The 26,881-nt window shown below is 44.2% G+C and overlaps 7 protein-coding genes across 7 annotated transcripts; 2 read left to right on the forward strand and 5 right to left on the reverse strand.

The window, feature by feature from the left end:
• Positions 1-434: 434 nt before the first annotated feature.
• On the reverse strand, positions 435-2,567 carry EAF01_003295 (uncharacterized protein; the record flags this gene model as incomplete). Its single annotated transcript, XM_038911549.1, has 5 exons — positions 435-1,693; positions 1,744-2,019; positions 2,089-2,175; positions 2,302-2,343; positions 2,402-2,567. The coding sequence occupies 5 exons, from the start codon at positions 2,565-2,567 to the stop codon at positions 435-437; spliced, it is 1,830 nt and encodes a 609-aa protein (XP_038772784.1).
• A 329-nt stretch (positions 2,568-2,896) lies between these two features.
• EAF01_003296 (uncharacterized protein) lies at positions 2,897-4,319 on the forward strand. Its single transcript, XM_038911550.1, has 3 exons — positions 2,897-3,121; positions 3,216-3,446; positions 3,641-4,319. The coding sequence occupies exons 2-3, from the start codon at positions 3,266-3,268 to the stop codon at positions 4,198-4,200; spliced, it is 741 nt and encodes a 246-aa protein (XP_038772785.1). The 5' UTR covers positions 2,897-3,121; positions 3,216-3,265; the 3' UTR covers positions 4,201-4,319.
• Positions 4,320-4,447: 128 nt separating this feature from the next.
• EAF01_003297 (uncharacterized protein) lies at positions 4,448-9,927 on the reverse strand (the record flags this gene model as incomplete). The annotated part of the gene is made up of 3 exons (XM_038911551.1): positions 4,448-4,957; positions 5,011-9,435; positions 9,490-9,927. 3 exons carry the CDS (start codon positions 9,925-9,927, stop codon positions 4,448-4,450), a joined length of 5,373 nt encoding a protein of 1,790 aa, XP_038772786.1.
• Positions 9,928-10,829: 902 nt separating this feature from the next.
• EAF01_003298 (uncharacterized protein) lies at positions 10,830-13,481 on the forward strand (the record flags this gene model as incomplete). The annotated part of the gene is made up of 5 exons (XM_038911552.1): positions 10,830-10,961; positions 11,034-12,624; positions 12,677-12,882; positions 12,937-13,166; positions 13,223-13,481. The coding sequence occupies 5 exons, from the start codon at positions 10,830-10,832 to the stop codon at positions 13,479-13,481; spliced, it is 2,418 nt and encodes an 805-aa protein (XP_038772787.1).
• A 1,530-nt stretch (positions 13,482-15,011) lies between these two features.
• EAF01_003299 (uncharacterized protein) lies at positions 15,012-18,516 on the reverse strand (the record flags this gene model as incomplete). Its single annotated transcript, XM_038911553.1, has 7 exons — positions 15,012-15,480; positions 15,533-15,913; positions 15,962-16,259; positions 16,309-16,747; positions 16,794-18,151; positions 18,202-18,230; positions 18,281-18,516. The coding sequence occupies 7 exons, from the start codon at positions 18,514-18,516 to the stop codon at positions 15,012-15,014; spliced, it is 3,210 nt and encodes a 1,069-aa protein (XP_038772788.1).
• Positions 18,517-19,565: 1,049 nt separating this feature from the next.
• On the reverse strand, positions 19,566-22,997 carry EAF01_003300 (uncharacterized protein). The gene is made up of 3 exons (XM_038911554.1): positions 22,239-22,997; positions 21,684-22,159; positions 19,566-21,628 (listed from the first exon to the last, which is right to left on the reverse strand). The coding sequence occupies exons 1-3, from the start codon at positions 22,573-22,575 to the stop codon at positions 20,279-20,281; spliced, it is 2,163 nt and encodes a 720-aa protein (XP_038772789.1). The 5' UTR covers positions 22,576-22,997; the 3' UTR covers positions 19,566-20,278.
• Positions 22,998-24,372: 1,375 nt separating this feature from the next.
• On the reverse strand, positions 24,373-26,151 carry EAF01_003301 (uncharacterized protein; the record flags this gene model as incomplete). Its single annotated transcript, XM_038911555.1, has 3 exons — positions 24,373-25,584; positions 25,608-25,785; positions 25,814-26,151. The coding sequence occupies 3 exons, from the start codon at positions 26,149-26,151 to the stop codon at positions 24,373-24,375; spliced, it is 1,728 nt and encodes a 575-aa protein (XP_038772790.1).
• Positions 26,152-26,881: the final 730 nt, after the last annotated feature.

Below are 26,881 nucleotides of genomic sequence, written 5' to 3' on the forward strand. Positions count from 1 at the left end.
GGAGAGCAGACCAGTGAAACAACACACAATAGACCCCAACAGACCCAAGTGTATGATATGACAGATAGTCTAACATGCCAGTCAATAACACCATGCGCCCCGAAGAGGTAGATAACATTGGTGTAAAGACCGCCCATATTCAATCCAGATTTTACTAGTATAGCAAAGTAGAGTTAATTCCAGAAAAGCTTTGTTTATGTTGTCGGTCTGTGATATTGTTCTGGACCAGTGAGGCTAAACATGGGCATAATGAAAATCTAGGCACAAAGATTTATGTGAATCCAACGCCGAAGGAAATCGTTTTGAGAATTGAGCATCAGAAAATTAATCTTTTTGCCATGCAGGAGCAGCAGAGTCACGCTCAGTGCACCGAGAATGCTGGCCCGGTTTGTCAATGTTTCATTGAAAACTTGACGCCTCTTAAAATCTGTTATCTAAGAAGCAATAGCACGTTGGCCTGCGTTACCACCACGGTTATTTTTCTTGGGTTTAGACACCGTGCTCCAGCCATCCTCTTCCATGACTGCAGTTTCAGTTGTAGCAGCAGGGCTTTGGGCTGGTGCAGTCGCATTTTGTCCTCCGCCATTTGAATTTTGTCTGTGGTTCCTTCCTCCATCATTGTGTCGTGGGCCTCTTGGTGCATAATCACCTCTACCCCTGGGTCCTCTTGGAATGTCATCCCTGGGTGGTTTAGGTCCAGATGGACGTCTCCAGGCTCCTGTGTCAGATGGTTTAGGTTTGGCATCTCTAACAATCTCTTTTGGTTTGACAGCCTTATCGTCAACAATCTCGCCGTTTGCATTCTCAGTTTCAATTGTCTCTCCTTCCTTTGTTGCTTCTTCGCCTTCACGTTGCATGATTTCAACTTTCTTCTCGTTGTCTTCAGTTTCCTTAGCCTTTGCAGCTTCTCTCTCCTGCTTGGCCTTCTCATCGGCCTCCTTTTTCTCTTTGATGGCCTGTTGTCGCTTCTCCTCAATTTCCTTCTCCTTTGCGGCAGTATCAATTGGACGAGCAGCTCCAAATGGGCTTGCCTTCGCATCACCTGCGGCAGATGACGAGGACGAGTCAGCAGGGGCCTCGGAAACGGTGCGCTTTGCAAGGTTCAATCTTGGTCTACCACCAGTTGGGGCAGATGGGAGGGCTGGAGAAGCTGGAGCCTCGCTCCCTTCACGGGATAGAACAGGTGACTTTGCGGCTGGTGCAGCTGGTGGGTCGGGTCGCATTTTGCTACGCCATTGATTGTCTTGATCGGCGGCGGTGGGCGCACGCTCAGCGGTGGGTCGCTCTTGAAACTCACGTCTGGGTGGTCTTGATCCTTCTTGCGAGCCAGAGCCTTGACCTTGAGATCTACCTTCACCCCAGGCAGCTGGTGAAGCTTTGCGGTCTCTGAAACCTTCGGCTCTTGGTCCATCGTTTGTTCGGGGTCGGCCACCTTCTCTTGGAGCACGCTCCTGTTGGGCGAGGGGTGAAAGTGGACCCTTTCGTTCCCAGTTTCCAAAGTCTCGAACCTTGCCATCACTTTCGGGCTCACGGGGGGCTCTACGCTCGCCGCCTTCCTCGCCAAAACGGCTAGATTGGTATCCTCGATCCGAAGGGCGACGCTCTCCTCCACGGCCCGGTAAATCAGGTAGGGGTCCCTTTCTACTCCAGTCTCCAAGCTCTCGTACATCTGGACGGTCACCACGATCCTTCGCTGTAGCACATATTAGTGGATAGCGCAAGTACGAAGGGTATCAAACTTACGAGGGTCAGCAACACTGATTCTAATGTTACGTCCTTGGAACTGAGTTTGGTTCAAAGTCAAGGCGGACTTAAGACCCTCCAAAGAGCCGAATTCTGCATATCCGAATCCCTTTGGTTTCATCTCCATCTTATCCTCAATGATGCGAACATTGATACATTCGCAGCCGACGAAAAATTCGTTAACATCGCCGACGGTAGCATCGAATGAAAGGTTTCCAAGATGAACAGTGTACGGTGGCTTGTCGGGAAGAGGGAGTTCCTCGCGAACGGAATAACCTATTGAAGGTTAGAATTAGAAAATCATTGAAAAGGGTGATTTGAAGGAAGGTGATGGGAGAGATTTACCTCCGGCATTGTTGCCATAAGTACCAGTGGTAGAGCTATAGGTACGTCTCTCATTGCTGCTTCCACCATATCCAGAAGGACGTGAGTCTATCATAATCAGTATTCATATTTTGCGAAATTGGCCACGATCCATGTGCGTTTGTATTCACATACCGGCTGTAATAGATGGAAATTAGCAAGGCTCCAAATCGATATAGGAATAGAATAACTTACAAACTGGCATATCTTCCATCTCATCGGCCCATGATCCCAACTCTACATCGATATCAGTATGAAAAAGGTTCTTGTGCGAGGACGGTAGGTGTTTTCATACTCTCGTCAGCCAAGAAGGACCCGAGGGACATCTTCTGCTGGTCCTTCTTCTTAGGAGCTATGGCACAACTACAATTAGCTATTATATACTCGATAGTTTGAAGACCCACACCGACAGTATCATGGTCGCGATAGTCGATGAAAGGTGAGGGGGAGCGCTTACCCATGATTGCGGTTTTTTTTCTTAGGACGCTGCGCAAAAGTGTTTGCGCGTTGTCCGAGACAGAGTATCGAAGGTACTACTAAGTCCCTTCAATCGATCGTGTGTATTTAAGGTTTAGGTATTCCTTGGGATATTCGAGGCTCGTCGAATATCTTTTTGTGTATGGGTAAGAAGAGGTCGAGGTTCTTCGTGGTGGGTTTAGATTCCAAAATGGAAGAATTATTAAAAGTGCGAAGTTTGACAAGGGTTGTGCGAAACTAGTGGGGCAAATTCTTTCACTGGCGCTGTGTTAGTGAATTTGCGTTTGTTCAATGATATGGAATTTTTCATCGAAGTCGTATCAATAATTATTACATTTACATATTCACATTTCATAGATAATTCGTATTTTTATATATTGGATTTTCTAAGGAGGGAATTATCTCCCATTGGATACGATAAAATAGTTAAGTACCCACTAGATATAAATCCCGTCTCGTATATACATAGGCAGGTACTAGTAGGTACGCAGTTTTGATATCTCAGTCAGATAAAGACACGACATTGCACAGTAAATATGTAGGTGGAATTTATATTCATCCTCTTCATTCAGTCAAGACTAGAGGTTATCTATACCAATTTTATGTTGGTTGATTGACAAGTGGAGCCTCAGAATCGGAATAACATCATGATATAAATCTCAGACGCTCACATACTAGTATCATGCAGCCAAACTCTTGTTCCCTTCGAAAAATAAGAGACGATATGACAACTCCTAGAGCAAAGGAAGACTCTTCTCCCTCAATGGCTCCCAGCAATCAGTCCCAAGACCCCAGATCGGGTGATTTACCTCCTGAGTTGATGGATATTGTAAAACCTGCTCTACAATTTGGTGGCCTTTCTGGTATGTCCTAGTCTCGTTCCATCTCTATCTCCTATTTGTAGAGACAGAAACATTTGTACGCCCCAGCAGCTCTTTCGATTCATTATCACGTGTGAATCTTCACACAACTCGCTTATCCCTCTCACAAATTATACACATCAATCATGTTACCTTACCACTGTTCTGATACTATCAAAGCTAACAAGCACTTTCAGCACTTTCTGGCACTATAATTGGTGGGTTTTCTGGTATCCTTGTGTCTCAAACTCCAGTTCTCTTCGCCGTCGCCAGCTCTATTCAATGGGGCATTCTTGGTACCACCTTCTGGGGAACCCGTACTGCCCTTCTCTCCCGTTACAGGACCGCGTCTATATACCCGACGCCGCAAGAGAAAGCGATCTCCACTTCCCTAGCTGCTTCCCTTGCTGGCGCTACTGGAGGTATACTGCGTGGCCCAAAGAATATTCTTCCTGGGTTTGTCGTTTTTGGGGCTGCTGGATATGTGGGACAGAAGATCTACGATGCTGTGGACGAGAGAAAGATGGAGGAGTTGAGGTTGGAGGACGGTGGAAATCAAAAGAGTGGGGGTGATTGGATGAACTCGAAATGGGTGCCGTGGAAGAAATTATCTGATGACGAGTATGAAGGAATGTTGAAGGAAAGATTGTTAAAGGTTGATGCGGAAATTGCCATTCTAGACGAAAGTCTGCAGGCTTTACGAGAACAGCAGAACGAGGCAGGAAAGCTTCAAGGAACAGTTGAAAAGAATCATTAGATTCCTGTCTAGCTTCTATACACCATTGTAAAAGAATTTTTGGCTATTCAAAGCTTTAGCATTAATTTATTTGTAGCCTACATTATCTCTTTGTGAAAGTCATCGAATACAGCACATGATCTACTTAACATATAAAATTTGATTGATTTAGTGCTACATTTACATTACGCCGTTCATTTCCTTCCCAATCAAAATTTATTGCCCGTACAAAGCTTTTTTGGTATCTTCTGGTTCACCATGATGACTATCACTCCTCATCATCTTTCTTTCCAGACCTATTTCTGACCCACTCCGCAGCAATCGCTGTTACTCTCTCTTGTGACTTTTTGTCACCATTAGTCTCTTCCCACTCGGTCCATCTTTTGAACCACCCCATCGCACCCTTGGGTTTCAATCCTTTGATTCGAGCTACTCGTTCAAAAACACCCCTTACAATGCTCTTATCACCTGCCTTAATTTCCAGATCCAAAAGCTGGCCCCAGATATCCAATCGCTTACTCCATTTTGCCAAAACACCCTCGAAAATTGTGCGCCCACGTTCTGGAGAGCCGTGTTCAGAGCGGAATTCTAGAGCTGCAAATTTAAGCGTCAAGGGAAGATGGGTGTGTGGAGGAAGAGACTGAATTGCACGTGGAAGGAGAGCACGACCACGGTCAGGGGCCCCGAGAGTATTGAAAAGAAAGTGTGCATAATTGACCCAAACGTTGGGGGATTGTGAGAATTTCTTAGTGAGAGCTTGGAAGAGTTCATCGGCTTTCTGTATGGCTGTTAGCTTATATTTTTTTGAGATTATATGGAAGTATTCCTTACCTTGTTTTTGCCAGATTGAATATAGATACTAGCTAGTCTCTCGTGAACCTCTTGGGCATCGTTGTACTGGCAAGCTCGCTTAAACACAGCTTCGACAGTTTCATCACTTCCATAAGCAATTTCCAGATTGAGAAGAGCGAGCCAGATATTAAGCTTCTCAGTTTCCTCGCGCATGTTGATAGTTTTGATGGCACGCTCAGCAATTTCTCTGGCCTTGCCTAGCTCGCTGAGTTGCATCTGGAAAGCCATGTACTGGGTCCAGAGACTGGAAGAGTCTGGCTGACCCAGAAGGAGACGCTCGAAGTCACTGACAGATTGCGGCCCATTGGCATCAAGGTCACCTGTTCTATCAACCTTAATCTCCGCCTTTCTCTTCTTCTTTTTGGGTTTCTCTTCGGCGGCTTCGTCATCGGAATCTGCATTGGATTGGCCATCAGCTTGGTCCAGGAGATCAGCAGACCAATCAAATCCGCCTGCGCTAAGAGCAGGGAAATCGCCTTCAGCATCAGGCATTTCCTCGTCAGAATCCGAGGCATCGTCTCCGTCCTCTGCGGCACTTTCAAGGTCTTGCACATCATCGAGGTCAATACCGCCTTCACTGTCGTCGTCATCATCATCATCGATGTCCATACTGTCAAGCTTGACGCCATCCACACCGTCATCATCACTCTCATCGTCAGACTCGCTTCCGTCCTCAAAGTGTGAAGCTTTCATAGAGAAACTAATGCGTTTCTTCTCGGTGTCCATTTTCAATACGATAGCTTTAACTGCATCACCTTCAGAGTACAGTTTTTTGACATCGTGAACACGCTTTTCGGCCATTTCACTTTGGTGACAAAGGCCGCTCACATTTGCAGAGCCATCGACAACAATAAAGACACCAAAATCCTCGACTTTGCGAATCTTGCCGGTAATAACTTGGTTCACTTGGATATCATTGAAGGTCAAAGGCGCAACGTAATCTTTGTCGATAACAGAAGGCTTAAGACTCAATTGAACATGGTTCAAAACCTCGTCGACAACTGTGACTTTGCCTTTGACCAATTGATCAACCTGGAATTCGGATTTCCAGTCTTTGATATAAGAATCCGAAAGGTCGGAAATTCGAACATACGCTGTCACATTACCACCCAAGTTGACAAACAGACCCTTGTCAGCAACATGTTTGACAAATCCACGCACGATGTCGTTTACTTTCAGTTGTGAAATGGATGATATTTCTGGATCTTGAACTGCTGCTGATGAATTCATCACTCTGGATGCTCTCGTCGATAATCGAACGCGTTTGTTTGGAACGTCGATATCAGTAACGCAAACACGAACAATATCATTCTTGGAGTATTTCGAAGGATCAGCTTCTGAATAGTCGTCGCAAAGGTCCGTGAGATTTATTGGTGCAGAGATGCTATTAGTAAGCTGTACCATTACCTGTCTTTCATTGACTCTGGTTACTTTTCCTGGTACGATCATGCCTTGGCTTAGCTTATCAAAAGTCAGGGCTTCGGAATCTTGACCAGAGCGGGCAGACAAATCTAGACGGTTTGTTTCAACATCGACGCCCTTGACGTGAACCCGAATGGCAGATCCAACTGGAAAATTTGCTGCTAGGTCCTTGAGTAATGATACATCATCTGATACATCTAGAGCGCTGATTCGGCCACGCACGCTTGGAGATAGGTTTACCCAGAGGCAATCCGCTCCAACGTTATTGACGAATGCTAACCAAGAAGAGCCAACTTCAATTTTGTCCAAGGATACAGGATCTTGTGCAGACTCAGTTTGATCACTGGGCTTAGCGGATAGTTCAAAGACTAAGGTCTTGCCAGATCTGTGACTAATAGGCAGGAAGCGATGGTTACGCGCATCGTGTATTCCTAAAACACGAACATCGACAATTTGCTTTGGCGAGAATGACTTGAGAGGCTGCTTTTTGGATTTTATCTCCGACCAAGAGTCAAAGGCTTGTGACACATCAATTCGGCCTTGGATGTTATCGGCAAGTTGCACATTTACTTGAGTATCTTTAACGGACGAAACCCTTGCCTTCGTCAGGCGACCAAGTGTAATGTCGTCAATACTCTTGATAGTTTCATCGATAGGGTTCACAGCTTCCAGATTGGTACCAGGGGCTAAAGGCTCGTTCGACTTTTTGTCGGAAGTTGCATCAGCCATAGATAAAAGGAATCGCCGTTGTCCATGGTCGATAGTGAGAACCTTGACCTCTATTGTTTGGTATTTTTTAAATCCAAAGTCTGGTAAACGAAGGTTCTTCTCGGGTATCTTGTTCTTGGGCAGAAGCCCTGTAAGACCGCCTCCAAATTGCACAAATACTGCTGTTAATGTTATGTTTTTAACGAATCCATGTACTGTCTTCTTTTCCTTGACATCATCGAACATTCTCAGTAAAGTCTTATTTTGGGCGGCCTTGACAAGTGCAGGTTTATTCGTCAGGACTATCAAACGCTTTTGCTCAAGCTTGTCCAGGACAGCAAGATCTGACAATACTTGACCAACGCGAATGTTCTTGAACGAAGAACGGCTTTTGTTCTCAGATCCATCAGAAAGATGACCGACAGGTAGTATCGCTTTCAATCCAAGTCCTTGAATCTCGACAGAAATGTCGTCGTTCGACTTTTCTATGACAAGAGCGGACACGATTTCGCCAATTTTGAGATTCTTCAACGCATTCTGCTGTGCCAGTCCAAAGACAGAAGGATCTTTGCAAGAAACAGTTAATTTCTTGGCCTCAGGATCGACCTTCAAAACATGAACGTTGACGACTTGTCCGATTTTGAAATGTTGGCCAGGGTCCTGTATGTAGGCCTCGCTCATTTCTGAGACGGGCAAAAACCCTCGAACAGTGCCGTAAAACTGAACTACCGCACCAGTCTTCAAAATATTCACAATAGTACCAGGACTTTGCATCCCAACAGTTACGTCATCATACGAGATCACAGCAGGTGACTCGGAATTGACGAGTGTCTTCTTGAGCGTTAATCGAATTTGTCGTTTTCCAGGATCTGTAGAGAGAACACGTGCCGTAACAGCCATTCCTTCCTTAAATTTCTTCTCGGGGTGAAGCAATTGTATATCTGCCAGGTGAGTTTCTGGAACAAGTCCAGAAATGTTTTCGGCCAAATTAACCAGTAGTCCGCCGACACCTTTGTCATTAACGATGAGCTTTTCAACCTTTCCCTTTACAACCTCTCCAATCTTCAAATCTTCAATTCGCAAGTAAGGCTGTTCCAGAACACTTTTCTCCAAAGAAATGAGGTATACGCCATCAAGAGAGTTGTAACCAAGGACACGACCACGGTGGACCGAGCCTACCTTATATGGCCCCGTTGTTTCTTCCAACGTATCTATCTTGCCGTCCTTGACTCTAGAGATGTGGATGAACCCAGGAATCCCTTTGACTCCCACATCCACAAAAAGACCGACTCCAGACTCGACTTTCTTGATTGTAACTTCTTCGACGATGGTAGACAAAGGTAGGGTGTCAAGTGGATTTACTTTGTTTCCGGGCTTCCCCGCTTGCTGTTGCGACAACGACGTAACATGGTCAAGAAGAGAGATACCAAGTTTTTGAGGGTCCGAATTTGGAAAGGTGCAAATAACTCTTCCTCTGACCTTAGCCCCGATCTTGAATTTCTTTTCCAGCTCCTGGTTCATAACACTAGTTCCAGAATGCATCAAATCTGCAGTAACGTCAACCATGCCCATGACCTTTCCAGTAAGGCCCCTGGAGCTGACATCAACGATCAAGGTCTCGACCGCAGTTCCTGGGAGGAAGGCGTCAACTGTTGGAGCATCTGTGAGATAGTTCGATTTCTTCACATTGCCAATCTTCTGAGTGTCTGCGCATAGTTTGACAGTCTTCCCGTTAGAACTCAGACCAGTGACCATGCACAAAAACACTGCACCTTCTTGCACATCGGCCAATACTACTTCGTAACCAATGTCTTTTGCGCCCATGAAACCACGAATACCAGAATCTTCAAGCCCAATGTTCATAATTAAACCGTGATCTTCGACACTCGTAACAGATGCCATCAAAGTGGTATTGGTGATGAGATTTTGTGGAGTGACGCCATTATTGGCATGTTGTGGTCGAAGGGACAATTCGATTCTTCGTTTTCCTTTTGATAGTGTGGCTGTATTTGTATCGTCGCTGGTAGAAACAACATATGCCCTTAGGTATTGACCCGTAGAAAACATTTTCTTCAAGTCAATATCCTCCACCTCGAGCTCATCGTCTGCATCATCTTCCTCGGCGGCCGCAATCGCCTCAATTCGTTCTGTAACTTTATCCGAGATCGAAGTAATGGGTACATAGCCTGTCAGGTTATTTGGCAGAGACAAAGCAATGTCTGTAGCATTGATCTGGGACACCTGGCCAAGAACTAAAGAGCCCGATACTAGTCTCTGCGAATTGTAAGCCGCAGTCAACTACAGTATTTAGTGGTTTGTAATACATACCTTGTAGCTCAATCCTTCAATTTTGACAGTGTCTTCTTCAACTTCGCTGTCATGAGCTTTCTTTTTGCCCTTGCCTTTACCCTTTCCCTTCTTCCTTACTTTGGTAGCATCTCCTCCCTCTTGATCTTCCCCGTCAGGTTTGGAAGATTTGGCACCATATTGTTCAAATAGAACATCTCTGGTGGCATCAATCTGGATTTGTTTATGTTCCAATGGAGTCAAAACACTTGCACCACCTCTTGGGAATGCCACTTCCTCCTCCCTGACTCTTGAAATTTTGGTCGCTGGTGGTGGTTTTGTGGTAGATGTGCTTTTCCCCTCTTTCTCTTCTGCCCTGGGTCGTTTCGAAGGTCGATCATCAGATTCTGAGATTTTCTTTGATCGCATGAATGAATCATTGGTAGGACCAGTCTTTCTCTTCTTATCGAGTGGCGCCATTATTATTAATTGAAAGGAATGGCTCGTGAATATTAAGAAAAAAGATATCGAGATCGCACAGGAAACGAACGACGACTTTCGAGCTTCACAACTTTTTTTTCTTCTTCCTATCAATAATCGGAAAAACTTGCAGGGATTAATGAAGGACCGACATTCCGCATCGTTCAGGATCAAAATAAGGCTGACAGCAGGCTGACTAACGCAAGGCTGACACCATGGAGGGTTGACCTCGGGAAAATGACAGACACGCAGGCCAGACACGCAGGCCCGGGGGGGGGTTAATAAGTATCACGAAAATCACAATATAAATAGGAATAGTCCGAATCATACATATTTCTACATATTCACACATATTCATCATACCTTATTAGTATCTATCTCTGGATCGTAATGTTTGATAGGTGGTTCAAGGTTCTTGCTTCTAGCTTTTCTGCTACTGCACTTGTGGTTGCTTTTTTGGCTCTTTGGCTCCAAAATGATTTAGTCACATGGTAATTCAGAACTGCTAGGCACATACAAACGTTATCACAATTCATATATACATGCCGACGTACAGTAAACTCTGAAAACTAGGTTTGAACACTCACGATCCCACGTACTTAATCTCCGTCGGCGCTTTCACTGGTCCCTAGGTATTGAATTCCTTTTGTTTTCGATCTTCGACTTCTCGATTGCCAGTAAGGTCTTTACACATTTTCCTCTTGGTACCACAGCGTACAGAGTATTATTAGAACGACCAATCCAAACACCCTTGCACGGGGCAAATAACCTTTTTACTCGCGGGGCAGGAATATATGTTATTTAGTGATATGAGGCTTTTGCATCATTTCATTAAGTAGTCGCGCCCCTTGGAGGAATTCGAAAACCGGTCGTCCGAATAGTCAGGAGTAATCGATCTTGGAATGCTACCCTCACGCAAACGATCAAAACTAAATCCTTCCAAGGACCAGTCAACGTCTTCCTCAAAAAATGCCGCAGAACCGGGACAGACCACTAGCAACAACGGTCAGCATGGTGCAGCTTTTGACAAAAAAGTAAGATGCCCAAGTTCCGTTGCTGTTGAAACGAGTATGTGTCGGTGTAGTGAAGCTAACAAGGTAATAAAGCTCGGATCGAGGGCGAGTTGGTATGGAACTTGGCCGCGAAAATCTACTGTTTCTACACAGGTTGTGAAAGAGACAATCTTAGCTGATAAACCATCGAACGGGAATATGGCGACGGAATTGAGCCATCGCAATCAACGAAAACCTTCATCAGTCACATCAAGACCCCCATCAATGTACCCAGGGAAAAGCAAACCAGCATCGGAAATAACATTGAGCGTTCCACCGCAGGAGACTTCGAACAACAAAACAAGTAGCAAGAAAGATGAGAATGTACCCCGAGGCGTTGGCAATCCAGAAACACCTCCAAGAACCCGATCGTTGGGTGAGTCAGATACACCGAAAGAAACAAACTCGCAAAGCTCGCCGATTGCTGAGATTGCAAAGCTGCCGGTCACATCTCAAGGCTGGTTAGGCTGGTTAGGCATGCCATCGCAAATATCAAAGGAGTCAAAAGTGTCTAGTCCTGTGGTAGAGGAGCCTCAAAAACAAGATACTGAAGAACTCCCATCAAATGAGACAATTATACCAGAGCAGGCAATGGCAGAAGAAGCGATGGAGGCTCCGAAACAAACATTATCAGCATCGAGGTCATGGTTTAATTTATGGTCAGCCTCTCAACCTCCAATTCCTGCAGAAGGCCCAAGAGAACCAGTTTTAACCCAAGAATTGGAGAGCAATCCCATCAAAATTATCAAAGATGCATCGAAAGATGCACCTAAATCTCCACAATCGACACCGAGTAGATCTACAACGCAACCTGGTGGGTCTAGTTGGGCATCGGCGTTTTGGTACTCCGACAATACCAAAAAAGGTACCGAGCCTCTGGAGGATAGTAATAAGGGGGAAACTGGCGAGTTAGCAGTCTCGGGCGAGCAATCTCAAAGTCATCCGCTTCCAGCTCAAGCTGTTCCAGCCGTTGATACTAATACGTTAAATGGGGACAAAAAGCCAAAAGCAACCGGCAAGAAAAGTCGACCGAAGTCTATAGATATTGAAGAAATCTCTCAGAAAACTGCAAGTGCACAATTAGATGATGCATCCAAAAAAGTCACCACCCCATCTCACATCCCGTCGCCGCCTAATCTATTGCTACCGTCCGTACAAAGTACATATCACTTGATGGAAAATCCATCATTCTTACGACAATTGACAAGATTGATTGTACGTGGTCGACAGAAACCCATGAAGCATGTATCTTTGGCGGAGGAAGTACCAACAATTAAGAATGCAGTCGCGATAGGCGTGCATGGTCTATTCCCTGCACCTTTGTTGCGCAAACTCATCGGACAGCCCAGTGGAACGTCGATAAGATTCGCTAATCATGCAGCGGCTGCTATAAAGCGGTGGGCAGATGCACATGGGTCTCCTAATTGTGAAATAGAGAAAGTGGCACTTGATGGCGAGGGCAAAATCTTTGAGAGGGTGGATAAACTTTGGAAACTGCTCAGTAATTGGACCGATCGATTACGGCAAGCAGATTTCATTATGGTGGCTGCTCATTCACAGGGTGTCCCGGTTGCTTTGATGCTTGTATCAAAATTGATAGAAGAGGGCATAGTATCGTCAGCAAGAATTGGCGTGTGTGCGATGGGTGAGTTGCGAGAAATCATCCTGGTATACAAATATCTCTAACAAACCATTAGCTGGTGTGTCATTAGGCCCTTTTGCAAGTCACCAAACTGGATATCAAGCAGCGTTATTCAACGAAATGATCACGGAACTCTTTGAGTTTGCAAATTACGAAAGCGAGGTAGCAAAGCATTATGAAAAGGCCCTTCGACGGGTCTTAAAGTATGGAGTAAGGGTAACCTTTTGTGCGAGTATTGACGACCAACTCGTATCTATTGAGGTATGTCAACATATTTTCCCGATTTTGTTGATGTCATTACTAACAGCATCCTAGTCCGCCATCTTCTCGCCAGCAGAACATCCATACATTTACCGAGCTGTATTCGTGGATGGACGCATACATGCTCCGGACTTCATTGCCCACTTAGTCGGCTTCGCGTTAAAATTACGCAATCTTGGTGTGTCCGATCACGGGCTTATTCGTGAACTATCGGCACCTCTAGCTGGAAGTCTCTACACTGGTGGTGGTCACTCCCGTCTTTATGATGACGACAAAGTATATGAGTAAGTCTTCTCTTCTTTCTAGAAAATTTTCCTACTTTATTAACGTGTAATCTCAGCATGGCAATGGATCATGCCCTTACCACTACTTCAGTTCCCGACGTACCTTTGCATATGTCCCAATACGCCCCGCCTACAAACGCAAATCCGTACGTTTTACCCTGGATCATGCGTGGTGTACTCGAGGAAGAATTCGTGAAAACCGAACTGCACAATGAAGCAGTGGAACTACTGAAGCAATTCGATGATTGGAAACCCACTACTAAAGTCTTACAAGATGTGAAGTACCGGTTGGAAGCCGTCAGATCTAAACTATGAGGAAGAGTCGGCATTGTACATCAGTTTGATCGGGAGTTTTAGCATTTGTGTATTATAAGATTGCGTTTGGACATTCAGGAGGCGTAACTTTGCATATATACTATACATAGGGATTTGGTGAGCAGGGCATACTGCATGGGATGCGAGCGTAGGCGTAGGGAAATTTACTTAGGCTTTTATACTTTTATACTGGAAATCTGATGTCCATATTGTTTGCCTTCAGGTGTGTCTTTTTAATATGACTTTTTATTTATCGATATCTTTCCTTGCATTCGAGATTGAGTGTCAAACCAAATTGTTGGTAAGGTCTAAACCGACCTTTAATTATTGCTCTACTATTCATATAATCTAATAGCATATCTGTACTTCTATATCTCACTTGTAGTAGGTTTGCAAAGCATAACTCTGTTGTTCTATTTCATTGCATAGATTAGAAGACACTACTCAATTCCCTAACTCGACATAAAATCGCAGCGTGTCTACCAAGTATCTGGACCACATGATAGGTACTTCCAAGCCTTCAAAATTCAAATGTAGAATTCAAATTCACGGACAAGTATTGCTTTGGAATCTGGATTTTGATTACTTTTATTATATTGTTTATTGATAATCATCATGGCTGCTAGGGTCGAATTGATAGATTATACTTCTAATAATAATAAAATTCAGTTCTTGTCGATATGCGTAATGTAATTTATCACATCTATCGGATTCAAACAAGACTATCACGAGCTCGCTTAGTGCTCCTGGTCAGTGGGTAGCAAGCACACGGAGTATATATCATGCACATATTGAACTGAACTATTTCATCACGGTGTACTGATACCATACCATATCAATATCGAGTCTTAACACACATATATATAACTTACAACAAAACTAACAATCAGTCCACTATCCATTTAACCATTCGTCCCACCACGATTTTCATCACGATGATACTCCCAATGCAGCTGTAGCTGTAGCTGTATCTTCACAATCAATTGTCAGTTCGCTTGCTAGTTTTTCTGTCACTCGTTATTGCTCGCCAATCCTAATAAGGAAGTTCAAGGGGGGGGGAGAGTTTATTTCTTTTTCCCATCTACTTTATTCAATTAGAACCATATACAGGCGCATCGCTTGGTCTTAGCATAGCTAAATAGACCGAATCGATTATGAATTTACTACTACTACTATACAAGTTTGCCAAACAGGCACGAAAGAGTCAGGCGAGGATCAAGTACTCCTGACTCGGTGTGGAAAGAAGTTTAATGCTTCCCCTGCCTCATGAAATCACATCCCCCCTTTCATTCATCCTGAACTGACACTCAGGGGTTAAGTGAAAATTGATATTTTCAATGTCATTATTGGAGTTTTTATGTATAAAAGTACTCACATTAGACTAAGTATTACAAGTAAGAGGATACCCACTCTCCACTTTCTGGAGACTGGATCCTTTCTATAGGTATATGTCATAAACCACAACAATTTTTACCAACGATGCGCAAGATTAGCACCGTAATTACCCAATCTCCTCTTTAAATCCAATTTCTAGTCATTTTTACCCTTTCTTCTATTTTCCTCGGACCCAGTTAAACTGTCTTCGCTAACCCCAACTGTAAAAGAAAAATCGGTCTCTCCCACTAACTCCTTTACACAATCCACCAACGTAGCCAGATCATCCGTCACCAACGAACTCGCCACTTGCATAACAGCATAAGCGCTATATCCCGGCTCTTGGATATGTCTCGAATCTAATATTCCACTATCAAGAGATTCAAGTCGACGATTCAGGCTATAAGGTTGGGGGAGTTGGATGAAAGGGGGAAGGGCCACGCCTGCACTGATCGCAGCGGAAAGGAGCGCAAGTGTTGAGGTTATTTGATGGCTGGTGGGTTCAACCTCATCCATGACAGCAGCAAGGTCACGAAGCCATTTGCTACGGGTATCGGTGTTTGTATGAATATCTTTGGACCAAGCTTTTGTTGTATACGACATCAATGCGAGGTAGCCCATGATACTGAAAATCAGTGATTAGCATACGTACACCTTAAGAATTTAGTGTCACTTACTTTGAGCAACTCTTTATGATATTCTCATAAGATTCACGAGGAAACTTTCCTCCAATTGTAGGCTCAAATTTTTGCCAAGCAGCATGTTGCTGCAAAGAAGGTAGAAGCAGGAGAAGCTTGCCAAACATCCTATGCCTAGCCTTTTCAAGGCGACGGCCAGGACTAGTCTTCGATGTCATATCGCCTTCTCTTCCATGCATTCGAGTATGAATAGTCGAATGGACTGTTGAGTAGTAGTTCGCCAAGATGTAAAGGGTTATCCCCAAATCTTTCCTTAACCAGCTACGATCCGTGAGCGGGTAAGGAAAGAAAGTCCAGATGAATGCCACAAAAGATCCTCCTGCAACGCATGCAAGTCTGTATGGAGCAAGCAAATAAATCCTGTCCTGACGTTAGAAAGTATCAATTCAACCGGGAAAAATAACCAACGGATAATAAGGTTGTCCATTACTGGTTGATACCGCAATTCCAATTTTCCTGACCTGAAGTTCATATCCAACAATCAATACTTGAGTGACTATGAACACGAGCCAAGCCGGTATCAAGCGAGGAAATTTTAAGAAAAGATACATCTCCAAGAAGATAAAGAACCAAAGCATCACGATAACTCCTGGAGTCTTTTGATCAACAATATACCAGATGACAATCGAGGTGACCATTGCTAGTGCAGTTCCCCCAACACGAGCCAGAAATCCAAATATCGATTGGCCTGAAGTCATCGTCATACCTATTCCAATTAGCTTCCCTACGGGCTCAAGACCGGGTTATTGACATACCAATTGCAATGATAATCAACGCCCAAACTAATCTTTGCTGCTGAAAGAAGACATGAGTGTCTCTGAGAAATGCAACAATACCGAGTGTCAAAGTTGCACAGGCCACTCTAAAGCCGAATGCTGATTCCGTGCTTCCCAAGAACCTCGGGATAATTCGAAGCCCATTGCCAAAATGTTGCCAAGTTGTCTTTGGTGGTAGATGTTCAGGATCTTTCCGAGGATTGAATCCTGAGCCCCAGTAGACATTGATTACACCTGCCTCTTGGTTATCTGGAGTGTGACTATCCGCAGTCGTATCTGCATGTGCAAGGCCAAGAATCCATTTCTTCATACGCCGTTGACCTGGCAGGATCAGACGATTCTTCTTCATAGTTCCATCTTGTACTTTCCCGTCTGCGAATCTAACCAATTCGATTACTGCGAGACCAGCCATGTAAAGCTAACTTGATTAGCACTGTTATAAAAGCAGAGTTGGTACAACCTACAAGATTTTCCATGAAAAGAATAAGATATAATTGCTGCTGGTCTCTTCTATGCGCGGCTTCGTCTCCGCTGACAGGTGCACCTGCAGGAGGAATGGGTCTACTTGTATCGAATTGTTCCGCAGACAATCCTTTTTCCTGCGCCCATTTCTTCAAAGTTTTTCCACGCTTTTTGTAAAATTCATCCAAAGCCTCTTCCATATAGGCGAGAAATCCAGCATCGCCAGGCTTTGATTGTGCATCAGCTGTCTCAACGTCACCAGCGGCTTTCTTTTTAGGTCGAGGAACAAGCTCCAAAGTAAGCGCTACATGTTCTAATCCTTGATCCATAACTGCAGTGATGATAGAAAATGGTTCATGGAGAGTCTTCACCACTTCATTCCATAACCTCTTTTCTTCTGCCTTACTTTTCAAAGGCATGTGTTCCCATTGCTCAAAACGATCTTTTGAACCCGTGGACTTGACCCATCCACGTCTTTCGCCGATTCGTACAAAAATATCTGTGATAGTACCCATTCCCAACAGTGGAACCATTATGTTCCGGAACAGGTCGAATATCTTGTCGATATCCTTAGCATCCAATTTACCCCAGGCGACCTCCCGCTTTCCAAATGGCATATCTCCGTAAAGTTTTCCATGCTGCCCGCGCAAACCATCGATTGCTCTCTTCAACGCCTTAGCCTCTGGAGATAATGTTGGATGGGAAGATCCTGCACTGCTTTTGTTGGATCCGTCAGATGGATCACCAGGGTTATCGCCATTCTCAGCAGCGAACATGTCACTTTCCTCCAAGCTTTGCAAAAATGTTGTCTGAGCTTTGAGAACGCCCCTCAGCAATTGAATGTATCCCGCTTGCCCTTTAAAAACAACCAAACGACACGAGACAGGTATAACAAACACATTGACCGCCGTGCTTAGAGCAAAGGCAGTCAAAAACGACTTTATCATTTGTTTGATGAGAGATTCGGCTGCTGCCACAGTGGGGAAAAGTGGACCATAAGTGAAAGCAATGTTTGAGAATATGCTATACATAATGACCGGAACATTCAAGGCTGGACTTTTGGCGCGTAACAAATTCGCAAACCATATGTTAGCAAACAACCAGATAGCGCACACAGCGGCCTGCGAGGAATTATACGCTTGTGGCACTCCTGGCATGGAAGTATGTTGTCGTGCTTTAATGCTGCTCCATAGTCCCAGCATTCCAATTGAAGCCCCAATGCAGACGGCAATTACGTTAAGTATCATCGTTTGAAAGAATTTAGCCCTTGGCATAATAGGCAGACTGATGACGCAAACGATGGCTACCAGATATCCTAAAGTTGTGTACGTTTGAGAAACCGAATCGGATTCGTAGAAAGCTATATAAAAGTTAGGAATAGGAACGTAATATGGGCTTCAGTTGACTTGCCAATAGCAATTGTAGGAGCTACCGATCCCCTAGATCGTACATCAGCATCTTTTCTGTTGAGAATGGATACAAATCATACTTGAACATCATCATCAATGTCGGTGCATCGAGTCCAAGTTTCCCCCATATTCCTTTCAACTTGGACGGTTTCTTCTCCTTACCCATGACCTCAGTCTGTCCGGTACCTCTTTTCGAGACTCCATCTGAGGTTGGCCTCGCATCATCATCACTTCTCTCAGTTGAGGGGTCAGGGGATGCTCCATCTCTTTTCTCCGTGTGCGACTCGCCATTCACAGAAACATCCTCCGTTGCCATCTTATCCACCAGGCTGAGGTTTACTTTCCTCGCAACACGTCAATTGATTATATACTCGTGTTCATGTGCACATTATTGGCACCAATTAAGGGAAATGAAGAAGGAATGTGAGAATGTTTTAACTTGATCTCGACCGCAATTGAACATTGTAAGAGAGAGAAATGTAATATTAATAAACTTCCTGCCGGTACCTAAGCATACGGTGAACGAAATTACAAGAACGGAACGATTGGCCAATCAATGAGATGTCGTCGGCTACAGCCTTGAGCTAGCACTGCAATGGAAGTATTTATGCTAATTATGCAAGTTATGCATCTCGAAAGACACCCACATTACAGCCTTAGGCATTTTTCACTTCACCCAACGTCTGACAACAGTCGGACTCCGACAACCCAACCGACTGATGCATTTTGCGGACTTTCATCGATAACCTCGAGCTCATTACAGTTCACGGCTCAAAGGATTGAAATGGAAGTCTTCCACGCCGATGTACAGACTCCAAATCTGCGAACTATCGTTTTGGGGCGATGATTTCTCTTGTACACCAGTTGATCCATGTACTTTCACGAAATCAATTGATATCGTCGTCTCTCTAGGTCAAAAGAAGAATCTATATATTCTACATATTGGTTTCCATATTGGATCTACACATTCATTGACCAAGAACAGTTCCTGTGTTTTGATCTATGCAGTTGGAATTTTTACATCCTCATTTGAGATCAAGGCATCGCTATAGTCTTTCCTCAGATATCTGTCAGATCAGGATTGGCGCAATACTCTTTATTAAATAGATGGAAAACATCCGCGAATAATATAGGGGAAAGAAGTAAGATTCACATTTGACGCTAGAGGACGATGAAAAAAAGACGGATCAATTGTACCAGACGAAAATTAATGACGTTACTCAACTTTTGAATCTTATGGATATTTTGCATGCCCTTTTGAAATCCAAGCATTCAATGCACTTTGCATTCTAAAGGTACTTTGCAAATATGTCTCTTCCTACCGACCCAAAAAACGATTCATTCCCCTTTATTGGCTTTATTCGCACTCGGCTCTTAAGATGATAACCCCCCCCCCCCCCGCGTTTTTGACGTTGCCTGCTAAGCATTTTTTCAACATCCGAACTAGTCTTCCATCCACTTTTTCTCCAATAATATCTACCATTGGTACGGGGCTCTCTCGGAAACTGCATCGTCACCCGCATCAAACATGAATCCTCCATCAACCTCGCGCAACACAACTGTAACCTCAGCCCAGCCCTCAGCCCCCACTCTCATCATTGCACCAGCTGAAAAGATACGATGAAGTAATCGTGTCATGTTGTTTCCACAGAAGCTGTGTAACATAACACTGCATACAATATATTAGTCCGTGACCCCTAATCCTCGTGGCACAATAGCCCTGCACGCAGATGACTTGTAGCTTTGTCACATGAGGGATCAAAAGTTCGTGTCTCTGTTGCATATCTAGAATTCCTGTCGTTCCGCCTTTGCCATCTGCTTGGGTGCAAATTGGAGAGAAAAGTATGCTGTTTGATAAGTAGGGAACTTCTCCCGTACAATAATTATAGGGTGATGAAAGCCCGTCCATCTGACTGTGCGAAACCTCGAATCGAACCAGTACTAGGTGGTTACAATAGTAAGAGATGCGATTCCTATTCCCCAGCCTTATCAATACATTCCAAGATTCCTAGCTCCCATCTTACAGCATCTGGTTCGATGCACCCAAAATCAATGCCTCTTTATTAACAATTATGCCGTTAGAGTGTGGGCGCTCTTTTCAACCCCACGCAGTACCTAACAAATAGCTGATCCATAAAATGAGCATGTTTAATGCCTTTCGGTCTTCTTTTAGCGAACTCATCAATAGCTCCTTGAACTCCATACCCACACCTTTCGACCAGATAACATACAATGAAGTATCCGGTTCTGTTGAAGCCATAGTGGCAGTGTACCCCCACAAACCACTCACCCTCAGCCCCTCCCTTTTCTTTTCTTGCCGCCTGCTCATCTCTTAGCCGATCAATCAAATTGATGAAGGTGACAACCTCGTCGGATGTGGGTGGAATTTTAGATACTGTCGGGAATTTGTGGTATCGTATTCCGCCATTTTCGAGACCTCGTGGATCATACACCGGACTTTCGTGGCTAATATCGACAATATCCTTGATCTGCTCGCCCCAATCTTTCACAAACACCTCTGGACAATGACTATCATCTACCTCTCTCAAAGTTTTCATTGCACGAAATACGCCCGCGATAGGCTCTGAAACAGGTGCCACTGCTTGCCACTTTGCCAAATTCTTTACATCCCATTTGCCGGAAGTAGAGAGAAATTGTAGTTGCCACCCCAAGGATAAACGAGGTGACACTTGGGTACAAAGAAAATCAGATATAAGACCTGCAAGGGTTCTCACAGTGGTTGGCATGTAGAGCAAAGCATGCGAAGCGGGGGCTGGAATGATTGTCATTTTTAGGACCCTCTTCGGTCTGAGAGGTTGGGGAGGGATGTTTTCGGTTCTTTCAATAGCATCCGGTGTCGATGGGTCTTCTAGCGATTCCACAGTGGTATCGGGGTTCTTTTCGAGAAGCAGGTTTTCAGTTGAGGGATTGATACCATTGCTTATAGATTTGCTCTTCCCAGACATATCAACAGGCGCAGCTGCATCAAGTATAGGCTCACTTTTGTCGCTGGGTTCAATTTGGACTGGGTGAGACTTTCCAAGAAATTGGGCAATCTTTTCAATCTCCCCGGGTTTTGTGATATTATCAGCTGCCCCAGCAACAAGGAAGACAGGCATATCCAGCCCCTTCCAGATATCTCCGCCCGCAAGTCCACCTTTCGCAATGTGGTTTTCATAAACGGGCAAAGTACCAGCTGCCATTCTCCTCCATACTGCAGTTTTACTCTGGCTATTGAATCGTTCTTGCAGCCTTTTGGTTTCGTCATCTGCTGAAGGGCCAACAAATCTATGCACACTGGCACTTTCAGGGCCACCTCGGCGATCCCAGTTTCGCCAAAGATCAAAAATGGGATTCGGGACCAGAAGTAGCTTCTTGAACTTACTAACCTCATCTTCACTAGGGGGTTCCGCCCGAGGGCAAATTGCCTAAATTTTAAATTAGTAAGCAGCAATATGCCTTACAAATGATTAGATTCCTTACAATAAGGCCCATGACGTTCTCTGATAGTGCAATTGATTGTGGCGACGTTGTAGACGCAAGTAGGGCGGCTATAGAGCAACCCAAACTGTGTCCAATCAAAACTACACCCTGCTTCGTATCCTTCTCCCTGTAGTCCTCAATGACTTTCCCCATAAGCTCTGCAAGAGCGTCTACAGTATAAGCATCCCAAGGTAATTTTGGGTCGAATGCAGAAAGGCCGCAGCCTGGTAGGTCGATTGAAAGACATGATGCCAAATTCACAAGGCTTGTTAAAAGAGGGTTGAATTGCGCAACTGACCCCCCCAGACCATGGATGAAAACTAGTAGAGGTAGTGGGGCAGGTTTCGTGGGTAGCTTGTCGGCTTGAGCATGTCTGCTGAAGAAAACTCGTAATGAAGAATATGTAAAACGACTCGTGGCGTAGGATCTTATCTCAGAATGTTTTTTTAAAAGTCCTGGATCGACGACTTCGGAATCTACAAATCCAATTGATCAGTAACCTTGCCCAGCAATTCCATATTCTACGGAAAGAGTGGGCGTTGCGACAGAGCTCACCATTGATATCTATACTCTGTTTAGGAATGGTTCCATGTGCACTTCCATTGAGCGATTTCGTGTCATTGTAAGCCTTGCTCTTCCTTCCATTTCGCAGATACCAGAAAGCAGGAAACACACTACACAGAAGAGCAATTTGCACCATATCCCGACCGCTCAACTTTCCCTGTGTTGTGTTGGTATAGACTCGGCTTACACTAGCTGCAACAGCCTGTATTGGTAAGATTAGTTTGCTAGAAGAGTCTAACAACGGCGAAACGCTGTTACCTGGTAAAGCAAGAATGAGAGGAAAAAAGGAACATAACGATAGCGATAGCAGCAACGAGAAAGCTGCCATTCTTGTATTAACCCCCAAATATGTTTTGGGGGTCAGACAAAAAGCAAAGTCCTATCGGGAATTTACTTTCTGGTTGTGATCAAAGTACTCATAGCCAATAACGTTGTCACGCTGCTCCGTAGAAGCTGTACTCGAATGAGTGATCGATGCTCCTTTTCCGGGCAATAGAGGGGAATTGGATTATGGCAGATGAGACAGACGTGAACGTGGCTCTCCTTGGAAAACTTTGTCTGACAATCCGCTGCTGACTCTGGAGGGATCTCCTTATTTATTTTTTCTAGTGCTCCTATCAAGGTTTTTTGATGTGTGCACTTTGTACTGGGAGGTGTACACATTTTTCTCAAGGCTTGCGGTTATTTTGTGCGATTGTGATTAGAGATTACGTGACTCGCCCAGGATTATGGATATCAGGTATGGATGTATGGATGTATGATTGATTGACAATTTGATATGGAGCTTGGTCGTCCTTCCCCATTGAATTCTCTTTTTGTTGGCTCGTGTTAAAATTCTTTGTCTCCATTGGCTAAATCTCTTCAGTTGTGGATTCCAGCTACTTGCCCTCCGAGTACAGTACCTGAGTACTTACATCGTGCGGAGTGTGAGTATGCTGCTTAGACTACCAGCTTACACGAAAAAAATATGTCGAACAACACATTTTGTGTCTCATACATTACAATCCTGTTGATGAATATTAGGTATTTGCATTCCTATCAAGTATCTACTTCGTATTGGTATTGGTATTGGTATGGGTATGGGTATTGATTGGTATCTATCACGAACTGCATTACACATATATTGATTCGAAATTACGACGATCACAATGTCGACTTCCATTCTTTGAAATACGCGTGGTCGTTCAGTAGGTGTATGTTAGAGTCAAGCGAAAAGGCCTTCCACGGCAGACAGCCAAAGGAACATCATCAGAAGGAGGTTGTGGATGGAACTGGCACAGATGATGGTAGATAAGTACGTGTAGGCTGCTACCAGTCCATCGCTTCTTCAAGCACAATTAACTACATATGCATGCAAGCCAGGAAAGACTTGGTACCCAGCCTGAATGAAGGTCATTGACCGCGCCCAAGAGTATACTCCTTGATTATAAGCCAACTCCATACTCTAAAATCATGAGAAGTAGGTCAAATAAGAATGGATGGCCTCAGATCATCCTTTATCACCCATCACGCCGATTTACAATCGACATCCACCAATCAGCTCGAACTATCAAATTTCCGGTTCAATGTCTTGCACACAAAGCTAAATAATGGATGGCGCATGGGATTCCTCACATTTTGCGAATAATTTATCATTTTAATTGTAGTTCCTGCATTCGGGGAAAGACAACGGGCTGAGACAACCGAAGCTGACGGCTACTGCAACAGGCAATAATATCTGGTACCTTGGACAACCACGTCTTCATCTAAATCAACGTATTTAGATGTATTGTACATATACATACAAATATAAAAATTCTAGCATACGTCAAGTACCCTAATGATGTTGGACAAAGAATCAAGAGTGAATCAATGTTTAGTCGAGGTTGTGGGAGAACTTGAATGGAATCGGGGTGACCTTCTTCTCTGAGCGATGTTTGCTAGATTTGGAAGGTGGTGTGTATTTATATTTGTTTATCTTTGACAATGGCGATGGCTCGGGAGTTGTCAAATCAATGCTCCTGGAACTGACTTGCTTTGGTGATGATGAGCTATAAGTTGCAGCTTTACTCAGGTTTCGTTCACGCAAGCTCTGGGTAGATCTTGACGGGGTGACAGGCTCCCCCGTTTTTAATCTCTTTGAGGATCAATTTCTTGCATGTCTTGTCGGGGGCGTTATTTCTGGGGTAGGTAAAGCATCTGTAGATCTCTCGGGTGAAGCTGTTCTCGAACTTCTCAAGCTCATGGAATCCAAATCATCAGATGCTGTGTAAACATCCATTCCGGCGGGTGAATATATGGATGGCACATTGCGACGGCTTAGCAAGTTGCGATCTACCGGCTTGGAAAGTAAACTCCTTTTTGCCTGCTGAAACTCCGCTATTGCTCGTGATCGCTCAGAAGGTACAGCATGGCCGTGCAGCCTGCCACTCTTTACTGACGTAGAGTAGTGGTCCACTACTGGGTCTAGTGGTGGAGGTGCTTTGGCGTAGTTTTTCGAACTCAAAGGCAGGCTATATTTCGTGGACTTCATATCCACTCTCGTGCTTCGTTGTTTAGATGAAGGCAAGTGCGTGTTGCTGGCAAGATCTTTCTGCACGTTAGGCGTTGGGGTTGGCTTCCTCAAGTGAAGGGTAGATAAGTTAGACTTCGATCTGTTGACTTGATCGACAGTTCGAGGGTGACCGTTTAATCTTGTGACTTTTGGTAGCAGATCATTAGAATGGAAGATGAATGGTTCATCATCAAGGCCGTCATCCTCGTCATTCAATAATCTCTTCCGCTTCCCTTCATATTTGTTTTTCCGAGATGGAGAAACCTCAGGTGTGTTGTAGTCTACCGTCATTCCTGTCTTGGACATTGAGTACTTCGTTATTTGAGATTGCCCTTTTTGTGCAGTATGTTTCGCCCGGAGCTGCTTCTTCCCATCCACCTTCACCCATTCTGCTTCCACGAAAGTTTTTGCAGCAATTATTTCAAATTCGATGCCCGTCGAATCCCTCAATATAGCAGCAAAGTGTCTGCAACTCTCACAGGGGTCTTTATCGATGTATATCTGTGCTTGGAGGGGTGTATTCAGGTTCCAAAGCTCTTCTAATCTGTGCATCGCTATGTCGCCGGTCTCCGAGTCGTAGATCAGATCCAGTACGAGCATCAGTATGAGCTTCTTCTCGACGTGGCAAGCTGCGTATCTTCCGATTTCAGTCTTGTCCCAGCAATTCCTTTGAAGTTTAAAGCCTAAATAATTGCAAAATTGCAATACTTGCTGTAAAATCGATAGATTAGCACCGCTTTGTATGGAAGAAATAGGATATTGTCTGTGGTCTAGTTCTTTACAACTAGAACACGGATAGTTGTCCTAACAAAATTAGGGAAACTTACAGCTGAGCAAAATTCGTTGTCCCTTAACGAATCGTCATGCTCTCTCCTTCCCCAACCACTTGCTGCTTTAAACTTTACCTCCTCACCTTTGAGACGGATCATTCCAAAGGTTTTTCCTGTACCGTTACACCTGTAGGTTGCTACAGGCTCTGCGAATACAACTCTATCTCCTTTTCTCCTAATATATATCTCATCACTATTAACACGCCCCCGCTGGAGAAAAGGATGTAATTGAGTTTTCTTCAAAGTATTTTGCCATGAATTTGCACGTCCTTTTCAAAGCCGAAATATATTGCAACGATGGAGGTCTATCTGGAGTATTATACGCCAAGCCATCTGCTAGCTTTGGCATCAACGTGCTCTGTATCAATTTATATCCATTTTGTCCTGAAGATTGGTTTGGTGTCGCCGAATGTTCGATCAAGTGCCTGGTGCCTGTACTTGTGCTGGCAGTCGTTTTGGTAGTAGTCTGCACGACTCCAATGATAGGTTTTGGCAAACCATAGGAGTCGAATATTCCACTTCCCTTGCGATGGCGAGGCATATCTATCGTTCATTCAATATGAAAGGGGTTGAATAGACAGAAGGTTGGATATTGAGAAGTAAGGAAAGCTGAAAGTTCAGAATTTGTGCGAGGCTTGAGGGGAAAAAGCAAAGTTGTGGCAAAGATAGCCGATCTTGATATTGAATGTAATAGGTCACATTGAAGCTCTCCGCCGACGCCCGAGGCAGTGAGCCTGGAGGTGCAATTTCCCGTAATAATATCAGAGCTCAAAATAATTATGCTCGTTCGACTCCTCTCAGGGAGTGAGGCTGCCTTACTTGAGACAAATTCATAATCAACTTTGCTCGCCAACAGTAATTTTGGTCAATAGGGTTGTGCCTCAATAGCTAAAGTAGATGCTTCAATATCACATCTTTCATTGTCCTACGGAATCTTGCACATTCAGATCATAGTAGGTAGATTAGATGACTACAGTGAGAGTTTCATTGTGAATATCTGCCAGCAATATCTAAAGGGCGCGGTCACGAGAATTGCAATAGGTGCTCAACACTACCTAGGTAGGTTTGTAGCTCTACGCTCATTTTCCATTATGTTGTTTCGCAGTATTCAATATTTCCGCCATATCATATTTTGTTCCTTGCATGAAATGCCTGTTTGAGCTCAAAATACTGTATTTTTGAGACCTTGCGAAATTGGAAAAGAAAATCAAGGGAATTTATTGATTTCTTACGTATGTGTTTTATGCCAAACGACAGCTGAAGACGAGCTC

The sequence above is a fragment of the Botrytis porri genome (genome assembly GCF_014898465.1).
Source record: "Botrytis porri strain MUCL 3234 chromosome Unknown BPOR_004, whole genome shotgun sequence".
NCBI classification, from domain to species: domain Eukaryota; kingdom Fungi; phylum Ascomycota; class Leotiomycetes; order Helotiales; family Sclerotiniaceae; genus Botrytis; species Botrytis porri.

Bases quoted from the DNA above. Each gene is read 5' to 3' on its own strand.
- EAF01_003296 (XM_038911550.1), top strand. From the start codon at position 3,266: ATGCAGCCAAACTCTTGTTCCCTTCGAAAAATAAGAGACGATATGACA. The intron at 3,447-3,640 runs GTATGTCCTAGT...AAGCACTTTCAG, and splicing joins ACAATTTGGTGGCCTTTCTG to CACTTTCTGGCACTATAATT.
- EAF01_003300 (XM_038911554.1), bottom strand. From the start codon at position 22,575: ATGGCAGCTTTCTCGTTGCTGCTATCGCTATCGTTATGTTCCTTTTTT. The intron at 22,160-22,238 runs GTGAGCTCTGTC...TTGGATTTGTAG, and splicing joins ACAGAGTATAGATATCAATG to ATTCCGAAGTCGTCGATCCA. The intron at 21,629-21,683 runs GTAAGGAATCTA...TTTAAAATTTAG, and splicing joins AGAACGTCATGGGCCTTATT to GCAATTTGCCCTCGGGCGGA.